General features: G+C 38.5%; 1 protein-coding gene across 3 annotated transcripts in view; it reads left to right on the top strand.

The window, feature by feature from the left end:
- EPS8 (epidermal growth factor receptor pathway substrate 8) overlaps positions 1–12,563 on the top strand; it is a 182,777-nt gene that overhangs the window by 142,342 nt on the left and 27,872 nt on the right. For all 3 annotated transcript variants that reach the window (XM_029955602.1, XM_029955604.1, XM_029955603.1), the window contains 4 exons: positions 2,095–2,183; positions 2,597–2,671; positions 7,770–7,918; positions 10,955–11,138. In XM_029955602.1, coding sequence (XP_029811462.1) covers positions 2,095–2,183; positions 2,597–2,671; positions 7,770–7,918; positions 10,955–11,138 — 497 coding nt within the window. The remainder of the gene's footprint in view (positions 1–2,094; positions 2,184–2,596; positions 2,672–7,769; positions 7,919–10,954; positions 11,139–12,563) is intronic.

The raw sequence follows: 12,563 nt of genomic DNA on the forward strand, positions 1-12,563 counted from the left end.
TCCATTGATGGTGGGCCAACGTCCCTTTTCTTACTTTGGGATAGCACCTGGGCGTTAGGCAGAGACTAAGATGAGCCAGGGAAGAGTCCATTTTGGTTCGAAGTTGGCTATAGTTAAGGGAAGACTAGGGAACTTCACCTAAATCACAGAGACTCTGAGATTCGGCTGGTGACCATCTGTTTATGGTTTTAATTAGTGACTGCAAAATTAATGTCTGTTAAAAGTCATAGCTCTGTTCTTCCCCTATTTGGATGTATTTTATTGTAAATATAGAGCCTCATTATTTTGTTAGAAGTGTTGATTTTTCTCATTAAAATAGTTACAAAGATCAGTGGATTTGAATTTTTTTTTTTTATCACCGAACTCCCAAACAATATGTTCAGGACACATACAAGCCATTTTTGAGTATGCTGTAGTTAGCTATTTTAAATGGCCTCAAAATATATAAACTTACAGTTGTGAAACAGAGTGAAATATATAACAGAATAGTAAGTAAATACCCCTTTCATGACACATGGTTTTCCAGTCTTTCTCTAGCTCGTATCTACGTCATAAGCATGTACCTGTAGACTTGTCTTTCAGATATGTACATCTGGATATGCCTCACTTCCTTATATTCTCAAATAAAGTTCTATTCTTCTTTACATCTCACACCTCTTATTCCTGCTGTATTCTTTATTAAGGGTGTACTAACTATCCTTCTGGTCACACAGATTCTTGTATGATTTCATGCTCTAGCTCACAGCCAACATCAGTATTATTTTTTCATTGTGTTGGGGGTTTTTTGTTTCTTTTTGTCATCTCTGTTGTTTTTGTTTGTTTGTTGTTTGTTTTTTTGAGAGAGAGAGTGTGAACAGGGAGGGGGCAGAGCAAAAGAGAGAGAGAGAGAGAGAGAGAGAGAGAGAGAGAGACAGACAGACCTAAGCAGGCTCCACGCTCAATGCCGAGTCTCTCATGGGGCTTGATCTCACAACTGTGGGATCATGACGTGAGCCAAAATCAAGAGTCAGTGCTTAACCAACGCTACCCACATGCCCCTTCAGTGTGTTTTATATCCAGTTGTTCTCATTTTCATTTGCATAACTAGTGTCTGCTTCAAGCTGCATCATTTTTTACCCAGCTCTCTAAGTAGTCTTCAAGCCTGAGATCTTTGATTCTGGGAGGACAGTTGGCTTAGCGCTCTAAGGCAGTCACTTTATTCTTCTGAAAAGCATCTTAATTCCATGTTCTGTTGCCTTAAGTCTACTCTTCCCCCTGGTAGTCACCCACAACCTAATCTTGATCTACTTTTCCATTCTCATGTTTCTTTTAGTTTGTTGTTTCATGTACATATGATTTCCTTTTTTCATGTTTTTTACTTCTGTTTTTATCCAGCTATAACATTTTCTTACCAAACTGCCATGTACAAACCTTTATGATCTCATCTTAAAAGCTACTTTCCCCGTGAAACATCTTTTAGGTGTACATCTTCCCATCTCCCAACGAAGTGCAGTCTCTTTCTATAGCATTTCATTGGTGTATCTTTGTTAGTTATCTGATTCATGTCTTCTATTAGATTTTAAGGCTCTACAGAGCAGGGCCTATAAAACTTACACATTAAAAAAATGTTTATTTATTTTGAGAGAGAGCAGCAGGGAGCGGGGGCTGAGGGAGAGAGAGAATCCTAACCGAGCTCCATGCTTAGTGCAAAGCCTGATGTGGGGCTCATTCTCAAGACCATGAGATCATGACCTGAGCCGAAATCAAGAGTTGGATGCTTAACCAGCTGAGCCACCCAGGTGCCCCATAACTTACACATTTTTATAGTCTTTGAAATGATAAGCACAGTAACTGGGACATAAAAGGGCTACAGTATAAGTTTATGGAATTGATGAGTAATTAGTAGTGCCTAAGGGTAGAAGAATCCATTTCAAAAGTTGAATCATCTTAGTTTGTTACAGTCAGTCCATGAGATGTGGTAGCGTAGCTGCGTAGTGTGGTATCTGGTATATCATCAAGTTTTATAGACGCAAATGTGTTCTTTTACTTTTTCACTTAATATATTTTCTTAGAGCTTTGCTTTTATCTGTCCCTCTTCCTGTTTATTTCTCTTAGAGGGTGTTTTAACTCTGCGAGCAAAACCTCCACCTCCTGATGAATTTATTGACTGTTTACAAAAGTTTAAACATGGATTTAACCTTCTGGTAGGTAAAATTTATTTATATATAACTAAAAGAAACAAATGAAAGAAACTAAAACCTAGCCCGGATATTCTTGATTAAATTAAGAGAAGCTTTTTCCTGTGGGTTTTCTGGTACGTATATCTTGATTTTTCTTTAATTTGGATAACTGATAGTAAAACCTATGTATCTAAGTGAATTATCAAAAAGGAATGATTCCTAACTTTTTAAAAACTGAATTCCCTTAATCTGATTTACCTAGGCTGAGTAATATACTAAAAAAGTGAAACTAGGAGTAAGAAACTCTTCCTCTGAGTGTGTGTTGGACTTTCACCAGTATCTGGTTTTTTTGTTTTTGTTTTTGTTTTTGTTTTGTTTTGTTTTTTTTGCTTGATTACATTATAGTAAGATGTTTGTCTGTTTTCTTAATGCTACAGGCCAAACTGAAGTCTCATATCCAGAATCCGAGTGCAGCCGACTTGGTTCATTTTTTATTTACTCCATTAAATATGGTAAGGCTTTGTTAATATAAAAAGGAATCACTTTTAGTATGTTTTTCAACCGCACGTGCCTGTCTGGAGTTACCTGGACAGTTTTTCTTCATCACCTCGCATGGATACTATTTCCCTTGGCACCTATGTACTCCTCAAGAGTGTGCAATTTGAGAGTTTGAAAGAACCTTATAAATCATCTAGTTCAGAAACCTTATTTTATAGTTGAGGAAACCAAGGTCTCTGACAGCACTCGGGAAATGAAAAGAAATAAAGACTTATCAGATGTTGGTGTTTCAATGTATACTAGTATATAATAGAAATGGCTATAATAATATGAAAGTTTTTCTCTTTCTCCCAAAATAGGCTAGACATGAGGAGGCACTGGTACTGGATGGAAGGTGTTGCTCACGTATTTAGGTATTCACAACTGTTATGAGAGCCTGCTGTGTGCTTTGCATTATTCATAGCTTATCAGGAACAAAACAGACATCAATTTTTACCCTCCTGGAACGTATATTGTAGTATGGAGGGGCAATCATTAACCTAAATACATGTATAAATAACACATTTTGCTAAAAATAAGTGTTACTTGAAAAAATGCAGTAGGGGCAGAGAACAGGGAGTATATCAGGTGCCTGCTCACGCAAATGTGCACACATGAGTGTGAGGTCTGAATAGGGTTGGTTAAGGTGAGAAGGTGTCATTTGAGCAAATGAAGTGAGGAATGAGTCTTGTGGACTTCTGAAAGAAGAGAATTCCAGACAAAGAGCAGCTATTGTACATGCTCTAGGGTGGTAATTGCAAATTATGCTCGTGGAATAAGTAAGTAGTGTGACTGGAACAGAATGAGGAAGATCTTAATTAGGAGATGAGGTGAGCAAGAAATGGGAGGTCATATTTTGTTGGCCCTTGTAGGTCATTGTGAAATCTTTTACACTTTGGAAGGTTTTTGCCGCAAAGATTGCTCTGACTGTAATACTTAAAGCCACGAAATTTTCACCAAGGGATTAGTTATAAATAAAGAAGAGGAATAAGGCCTGGTGGAGCCCCGAGCAGTTTCAGTGTTAGGAGACTGGAAAGAGCCGACAAAGAAGATATGGAAGAAGCAAGCAGTTAAGTCAGGGAAAAAGAAAAAACAAGAGGGAGAGAATTTTATGGTATTCTGGAAGCCACATGAAGAAAATGTTTCCAAGAGGAAGAATTGAACAGCTGTCCCAGATATCTCTGTGGTGGAAGCTGCTTTTACCTCCACGTTCTTGGTCCAGCTGTACGAGGCAGAGGAAGATGGTTTATCTTTTAGGAGGTGACTCTGAACTTACACAGATAATTTATGCCTTGTTCGGTTGGCCTGAATGTCCTCATATAGCCACACTGAACACCGGAGTAATATAGTCTCCATCTGTGTTGGTTTATCTAAAATGCAGGGGCTTCTCTTTCTAGAAGGAAGAAGAGAGTAGACATTAGGGAATAATCAGTAAGTAGTCCTTACATTGCTCACTGTACTATGTGCCTAACACTCTACCTGACATACAATTTTTTTTCTCCCCAGAAAACTCCCTTCTCATACATGTGTATTTTTATATAAGGTATAATTTTTAAAAAGTGTTTTTAATGTTTATTTTTGAGAGAGAAAGAGAGAGACAGAGTGCGAGTGGAGGGTGTAGAGACAGAGGGAGACACAGAATTTGAAGCAGGTTCCAGGCTCTGAGCTGTCAGCACAGAGTCTGATGTGGGACCTGAACTCACAGACCATGAGATCATGACTGGAGCTGAAGTCAGATGCTGAGGGACTGAGCCACCCAGGCATCCCATATAAGGTATAATTTTTGGAGCTAAAAAAAGGGTGTGTTGGAAACAATTCCCTTCGTACAGGAGTTGGATGTTCCTATGTGTTTATCCAGCCAAAGGTTATACCCCTTGTGTTATATATAGGCCAAGATCCAGAATACACATCTTCATTTTCTAGATTTTCAGTATCCAGGTATGTTCTTTCCCTATATGGTATCATAATATACTCCCCTTCCATTTTTATTTCATACACCTGCTAATGTTCTAGGCTGACTTTCTGTACAACCATCTTGTCCTACAAGACAGCTAGGAGAATTCACTGGAATAATATTTAAGTGTACACAAACAAAGTGCTGGGGTTTGGGCAAAGCATGGCAACAGAAAGCAGATGGCACAGTTGTTGACCCCACATACAGACAGATACGAAAAGAGACGGGGCTTCCAATCACCCTTTTCTACAATTTCACCAACTAGCTAGGCCATTCCCGTTTGGTGGGAGGGCGAGTGAGAGAGGAGCAGAAAGGAGGCAGAACCTCTTTGTTTTAAATAGTTCCAGAAAGACAGAGTTTCCTGTTTTCTGGGCTAAGGCAGGCACGGGTGGAGTGGTTGTGAATGGTCTTGCTGTCAGAAGAGCAAATAATTGTTTTGTGGAATGACAATAGCAGTAATGATAATTTTAGTGTAGTGTGTGATTGTTTTGTGTATTATTTCTATGGGTGTTTTTTAAAGAGTAAGAACTATATGAAGCCAATAAATTGAGTTAATTTTGGTTTAGGGCATATGAACATTATGGTTTGAGTTCTCTAATATTTATCAAAAATAGAGCAAATGCAAATGTATTTTTCATGGAAACTTTTACTTGATTATCAGAAAAAAATGAGGAACACAAAATCCAAGTTACACAAAGGAATAATAAATCTTATCCTTCCCCCAAGGGCAACTAGACAAGACCTGAAGTAGAATATGAAATGAATATTGCTTTACAAATATAGGGAAGTAGCATTATCAGCATAAATGTCAGAACTGGGCACTAAAAGATTAGAAGATGAAAGTCCAAGACTACATTAATAATTTATGAATGCTCCCATATGTTGTTGCTATATATAGAACATCAAATTTCTACTTGTCTAGTTATTGTTGAATAAATCTTGCTTTATAAACTCTTTTAAAAATTAGACCAAGGCCATTCATATGCAAAGAAGCCCATACTAGCTCATTAACAAAATTTATATTCCTCATTCCTTTTAAAAAATATTTCTTTATTTTTGAGAGAGAGAGAACGTGTATGTGTGACCATGTACATGTGTGCACATGCATATAAGTGAGTGAGAGGCAGAGAAAGAGGGACACTAGAATCACAAGCACTGTTAGCATAGAGCCTGATGCCAGGCTCAAACTCACAAACCATGAGATCACGACCTGAGCCGAAATCAAGAGTCAGACAGTTAACCCACCAAGCCACAAGGTACCCCTATATTCCATATTCTTTAACACATTTGATACTTAGAGTATCAGGAAGTATTGGTTATAGAGCAATTTTTTGCCACCTTCTCATTCTTTGCAAACTCTTTCACGAATTATAAGTAGATGCTTAGTCATTACACAGAGAACTACAAGATAATGGAACTGGTTTACCTAACATGTAGATATTAGCCTTTGGGATTATCTGAAAATATGATTGATTTTATCTTGTTTTTTTCATCAAAAATGACTCCTTATTAATGGTCTTTCCAATCAGAATATGTCTGTTGCTCTTTTAATGTTCTGCCTACAGAGCCCCAGGCATCTCACTTGGATAGGAAACATGGGAAGGAACGTTCATAAAGGGCCTACTACCAGCCACACAGAACTGAACGGCTTTAAACCTTGCGAAGCCGGCTGTCTGCCCCCAGCATCAGCACACAAGCCCACCCACAGCACATGTGCACGCCTGCCTAGCATCCTTTCTCCAGAGGGGACTGTGTCTTGTAGCTTTTTATTTACGTTTCTTTTGTTTCATTTCTTCCTCCCTCTGTTGACCCAAAGATTTAAAAATTCCTTTACTCTTAGATTTTACTCCTTAACTTTTCCTTCTTAATGATCCCTGCCCATTTACTAAAAGTGCTTATAGGGCTTGAAAGTAAGAAAATTACATGTCAGACAGTCAGGGTGGGTTTTGTTCTCAAGTAAGAGTCAATTCCCCTCCTTATCTTTGATCTTGTCTTTCACTGATTCTCATTCGTCCCTCTAACACTGTATTTTCTGCAATTCACTTGGTCCAAGTCCTTGCTGGAGGGAAAATTGAAAAATAAGCCCATAAGTTAAAATATAATGTGTTACTAATACACACAAGTTGTTCTGGGGATGGTGAGGTGCCTCAGAGCTATGCTGTGGAGTTAAGAAGGGCTTCCTGGAAGAGGTGGTATGAGAGTAGAGTTCTGGGTGATGAGGGAAGGGCGTCAGGGGAACTGGGAAGCAGCACGTGCAGACACAGAGGCCCACGATAGCCTGGCATGCTCAGGACACTTGGATGGCTGGGGAGAAACTGACTCTTGGTCTGAAGCCATTCAAAAACAAAAATCCCTTTTTTCTTGTGCCATATCTCTGGGAAAGTGAAATTTTTATAAAAGGGCTCTGGTTTCTGCTCTAGGAGATAACTACCATTCTTTAGCCAGGAAATAGCCTTTGAGAAGTCAATTTGGAGCAGTTTCCAGACATATACTTATCATCATTTTGTTTATCAGAGAGTTGCACCTGTTTATTTGTTTCTGCTAGTCATTAAATTATCCATTTTAAATCAGGACAGTTTCCTAGAATTAAATCTTGGGAAACACTACCATAGATTCAGAGTGTCACTTTTCATTCTTCTCATAGTTTTCTCTCTGTATCCTTTTATTTTTGTATGTTTTTATTTGCACAGCGATAGACTGTTAACATGAGACTTATTTCTCTCTATAGTATTTTTTTGTAGAACCATATTTTTCAAGGTGGGGATAATAGTTTTGCCAGGAAAGATATATGTACTTTTCTTTTTAAAGCAAAAAGATAGTTAAACCACCCGACTTAGGATTCTCTGGATAGTCATTAGTATTTTCCAGGGAAAATACAGTCCTATGCAGGCAGTAGACAGATCCTGTGAAAGTCATTAAACTATTAACTTTTCATTCTAGATTATTAGGCACTATTCGCCTGGGCAAGTTGACAAAACAAGCAGTTTTTCATTCAGTAGTACACTGCACAACGTCAAAATTCGAGTATATAAAAACAGTACTTGTTTTGGGCATAGATTTTACATATTTTGCAAATATACAAGTAATCATCATCTTGCTATGATTTATTGTCATTTTAGGTGGTGCAGGCTACAGGAGGTCCTGAACTAGCCAGTTCAGTACTCAGCCCCCTGTTGACTAAGGACACCATCGATTTCTTAAATTATACTGTCCACGCTGATGAAAGGCAGCTGTGGGTGTCGCTGGGAGAAACTTGGATGAAAGCCAGGTAAATATATATGAGTTTAATACCTATAATACTTTAAGTATTGGTCTTCGTCATTAAATGAATAATGAGACATTTTGTTTTCAGCTAAGGACCAGGCATTACAGATAAAAAGCCTAAACCCTTAAAAAGCTGGTCTAGTGGAGAAGATATAAAGTATGTGCAATATAAGGCATGTTAAGTACCAGGAGTGATGCATAGACAGCTGTTGTTTGGCAAGGTAGAGCTATCAGGAAGAGGATTTAAAGAGGAGGGTAGTTAGCTTTCAGAGAAGGGCTGGCATTTACATCAACAGATAATAATAGTCGTATATTATGTAATATATATGTACACACTACAAATTTAGTGTTTGCTAAGCACTCTTCCATGAACTGGACATAGATACTATTGTTATCCCTATTTGACAGATATAGAAACTGAGGCATAGAGTGGGTAAGTAATTTGCTCAAAGCCATATAGCTCTTAAGGGTGGATCTGCGATTTGCATTCAGGCAGTCTGGCCTAGGAGCTGATGTTCATAATTATTTTGCTGTGCGGCATCTCAGTAGGCTGAGTAGGATTTCCATGCACACATAGTTGGGAAGGGTTTTTTCTAATAGAGAAGCACAAATGAGGGCATGAAGCAGGAAGTCAAGAGAATGGAGAATGAGTGTGGGTTTTGCTGGCGTATAAACTTTGGGTCACAGGAGCTTGTGGAAAAGGGAGAGAGGAGAAATGGAGTTAAATGCACAAGGAAATGAGCAGGTGGGCTATGAAGGCTCCCACTGCCGTGCTAGGGAGTTGGAAAAGATTCTGTAGGCTGCAGAAAACCAGTAGCTTTGTGAATAGGAGTGTGACATAATCACATCCCTGTTTAGAAAGATCAGTCTGGTAGTTGAGCTCAGCAACGACAAGGACAGAAGAAACTAGAGGCAAGGAGGCCCCTTGGGATGGTTTCGCTATAGTAGAGAATGGTAGTCAGCATTCTCTGGGTCTAGAACACTAGTAGCAGAAGTAGAGAGACGAGGGGATCATTTTAAAAATTTTATCTTGTCAGTAAAGTGATTGTGGAAGACAAATCATTAACATTGCATCATTTATTATTGTAGTATTTAAGTTTTTCTGAGCAAAGCAAGTTATAAAAATACTTCTCATTTATGACATTGAATAAATAATTTTTGTATTCCTTATCCAAATCATTTTATTTCACTACTTAGAATAAGCCATTCAGGTGGTCATTTAGAAGCTTTTCTTCCTGATGCTTTTGAATGGGCTAGCCTAAAAGTAGTGACAGTTCTTTTTTTCTTTTCTCTTCTGTTTCCTTTGTGGAAAAACATATAAACTGTTCCCACTTATATTTTGGACTCTGGCACAGCTTGTGTTAGAATATGGTTTACATATTGAGTGACTCACCAACCAAAGATTCTTTTTTTTTTAAATGTTTTATTTATTTTTGAGAGAGAAAGACAGCATGAGCCGGGGAGGGTCAGAGAGAGAGGGAGACACAGAATCCGAAGACAGGCTCCAAGCTCTGAGCTGTCAGCACAGAGCCTGCTGGAGAGCTTGAACCCACGAACCGTGAGATCATGACCTGAGCCGAAGTAAGGTGTTCAACTGACTGAGCCACTCAGGTGCCCTGCAAAAATTCTTTAAAGGCACTGTAGTTGTTGTTTTATATTGAAAACATTATTTAAATTTATTTTTATTATTTGTATATTAATATGCTGTATTGTGCTATTTATATATCATACTATGTAAAAACTTGGTTAAACAGATTTCTTAAATCTGTTCGGTATTTGTAGGTTATGATCTTATGATAAGCCTAGGTGGGATCTTTTAGTATTTTCATGTGAAATTTACTAAATTAATCAGATCTTATAATACAAAAATAGCCCAGACTTTTAAATTTCTTGGTTTTGGGTCCTACCTCAAATTGAGAAAATGAATGACCATTGGAAAAACTACATCAAAAAGAAATACATTGTTAGCTCTTGACATGAGAAGTGGTCATTTTAGATCCTAATTGTTAAGAGTATTAGGAAAAGAATATACTGATGTGAAAACTCATAATATAAAAAAATCATGAAGGTACCTAATAATCTGAATAAAATGGGTCATTTTATCATAATAGAATATAACCTGAAGAATTAATCTTTCACGTGTGAGAGATAAAACAACACAATATGGCAGAAAGGAATCTATAATTTCTGTCCCAGTTATTTTTGTGGTTCATGAGTGATTAGGAGCTTGTAGAAATAAGTCTCACTCAGAGTCATTAAATAATGAATGGGTAATGATTATGATTCCAGAATAGTCCTAACTTGATTTCACTGATTAAAGCCCGAGCTGATAAATTTAATTTGTAAAATTGGTAATGTTTCATTTAGGGGACTTACTGTTACTTAAAAAAGCATAAACATAAAAACATTCTCTTATATCTCTTTAGAAAGATATATGTATATGTCTGATACCAGGAGGATTCATTATGATGATGAGAGAGAAGGGAAGAGAAAGATGAGAATCTGAAACCACTTTTGAGATGCAAGAGAAGTTCATGTTCTAAGTACTTTTAACACTGCTGGCCTTACACTCCCTTTCCAATTTTTCAAAATCTATATCCATGTTACAAAGCTGAATGAGTGGAGAATTGAGGCAATGTAAAGAAAACAGATCATGAAGCAGAATTCAGTCTTCATTTTGTTGGTATTACAGTATAGCATAAGCATGTTCCCTTTCCCTCTTTGAGTGGAAAGAGGGCAGATTAGGTATGCTTTGTTTTTATTTGTTGGGTTTTTTTTTTTAATGTTTATTTTTGAGAGAGAGAGAGAGACAGAGAGGGAGATAGAGAATCTGAAGCAGGCTCCAGACTCTGCGCTGTCAGCACAGAGTCAGCGCGGGACTCAAACTCACGGACCCAGAGGCATGACCTGAGCTGAAGTTGAATCCTCAGCCGACTGAGCCACCCAGGCACCCGTTTTTGTTTTTTGTGGCTAATCTTATTGAAAGTAATTTTGAATGTGGATACGTTTCTTAATTTTATGCCTTAATATCCCTCTACAGAGCAGAGTGGCCAAAAGAACAATTTATTCCACCGTATGTTCCACGGTTCCGCAACGGTTGGGAGCCCCCAATGCTGAACTTCATGGGAGCGCCCACGGAACAAGATCTTTATCAGCTGGCCGAGTCTGTGGCAAATGTAGCAGAGCATCAGCGCAAACAAGAGACAAAAAGATTATCCGCAGAGGTAACGTTTTTAACATTACTTTTTGTAGAAATCTGTGCATCCTCTTCTAATTCTGATTGTGAGTTCCAGTTCTATTGATCTGGAGATTGTTCTAGAACCGACGACAAAATATCCTGCTGCCCTTGGTTACCGCTCAGCTCCTTATCATTGTTGTAACAGTTGCTCTGTTTCCCTGTGAAGCCCTCACCCCGCCCACGTGCCAGGGCTCCCTGAACCCTGGTGATCCAGTCTCAATTTTTGAGTGCCTAGTTTCTCTCCTTGTTAGGGAATCACCTTATGCCTCTTGGCTTGTTCTGTTTTTCCCATCCATCATTGTACCTTTAAGACAGCTTCCTGGGGCACCTGGGTGGCTCAGTCTCAAGCTCAGGTCGTGTTCCCACTGTCAGTGAGTTCAAGCCCCACGTCTCAGGCTCTGTGCTGACAACTCAGAGCCTGGAGCCTGCTTGGATTCTGTGTCTCCCTCTCTTTCTCTGCCCCTCCCCCATTCAAGCTCTGTCTCTGTCTGTCTTTCAAAGACTAATAAACATTAAATAAAAATTTGAAAGAGACAGCTCTCTAGACCTAGGTCTCCTAACCTGTCCCAGGTAGCTTTTTCCCAAATGTCCCATTTCTTTCCTTCTCTCTCCCTTCCTCCCCCCTCCTTCCTCCCTCCCTCCTGCCCCTGTTCCCTCTCCCTCCCTCTCTTCCTTCCTTCCTTTCATGAAGTTCTAATCCCTGGAGCCCTCCAAGCCTGGCTGGAAGGCCAGAATTTCTCCTGGATTCAATTCCCAGGCTCAAATGATCATTTCTAACAGTATCATACGTTGGAAAGAATCACAAAATTTATTGTACCTTTTAAGTATTTAGTGAGCTTTAGAGTAGTAACCTATTTGGGGAGCCAATTGAGGGATTGAAATTGGGTATATTATCCCTTCACATCTCTTAAAAATGACTTTTCTGTGACTTTCCTGTTCTGTCAGAAAATTAAACATTGCTTAAAGCTGAACCAAGCCAAATAGGATGATCAGAACCCGAGGAATTAGGTGAGGTCTATTTGGAGAAGAAACAGTAAATGATGACTAGATCCCCATTGAGGTCCTATTTATTTCCTTTATTTAATTCCCTAGGTAAATTTTCTCAGACTGCTGTGTCGTAGCAAACATAATACAAAGGAATGATAAGCAAACTAGAGTAAATCTTCACTTTTAAGGAAAAACACATACATTAAATTTAAAAACTCATTCCCTTGGACGATAACCATAATATTATAGAAGACTGGTTAAATTCCAAAACTTTAAAAATAAAGCACATATAACTGCCTTAAAGATATGTTTTTTTCCCTGATGTAATTGTTTTTTTTTCTGGTACATGTAAGGGTAGAGTCTGTAACTGCCTGTCCTTCTAAGTGAGTGATTAAGAAGACCTCACAGTCCTTTGCCTTGGCTG

Source organism: Suricata suricatta, chromosome 10 (genome assembly GCF_006229205.1).
Source record: "Suricata suricatta isolate VVHF042 chromosome 10, meerkat_22Aug2017_6uvM2_HiC, whole genome shotgun sequence".
Classification (NCBI taxonomy): Eukaryota; Metazoa; Chordata; class Mammalia; order Carnivora; family Herpestidae; genus Suricata; species Suricata suricatta.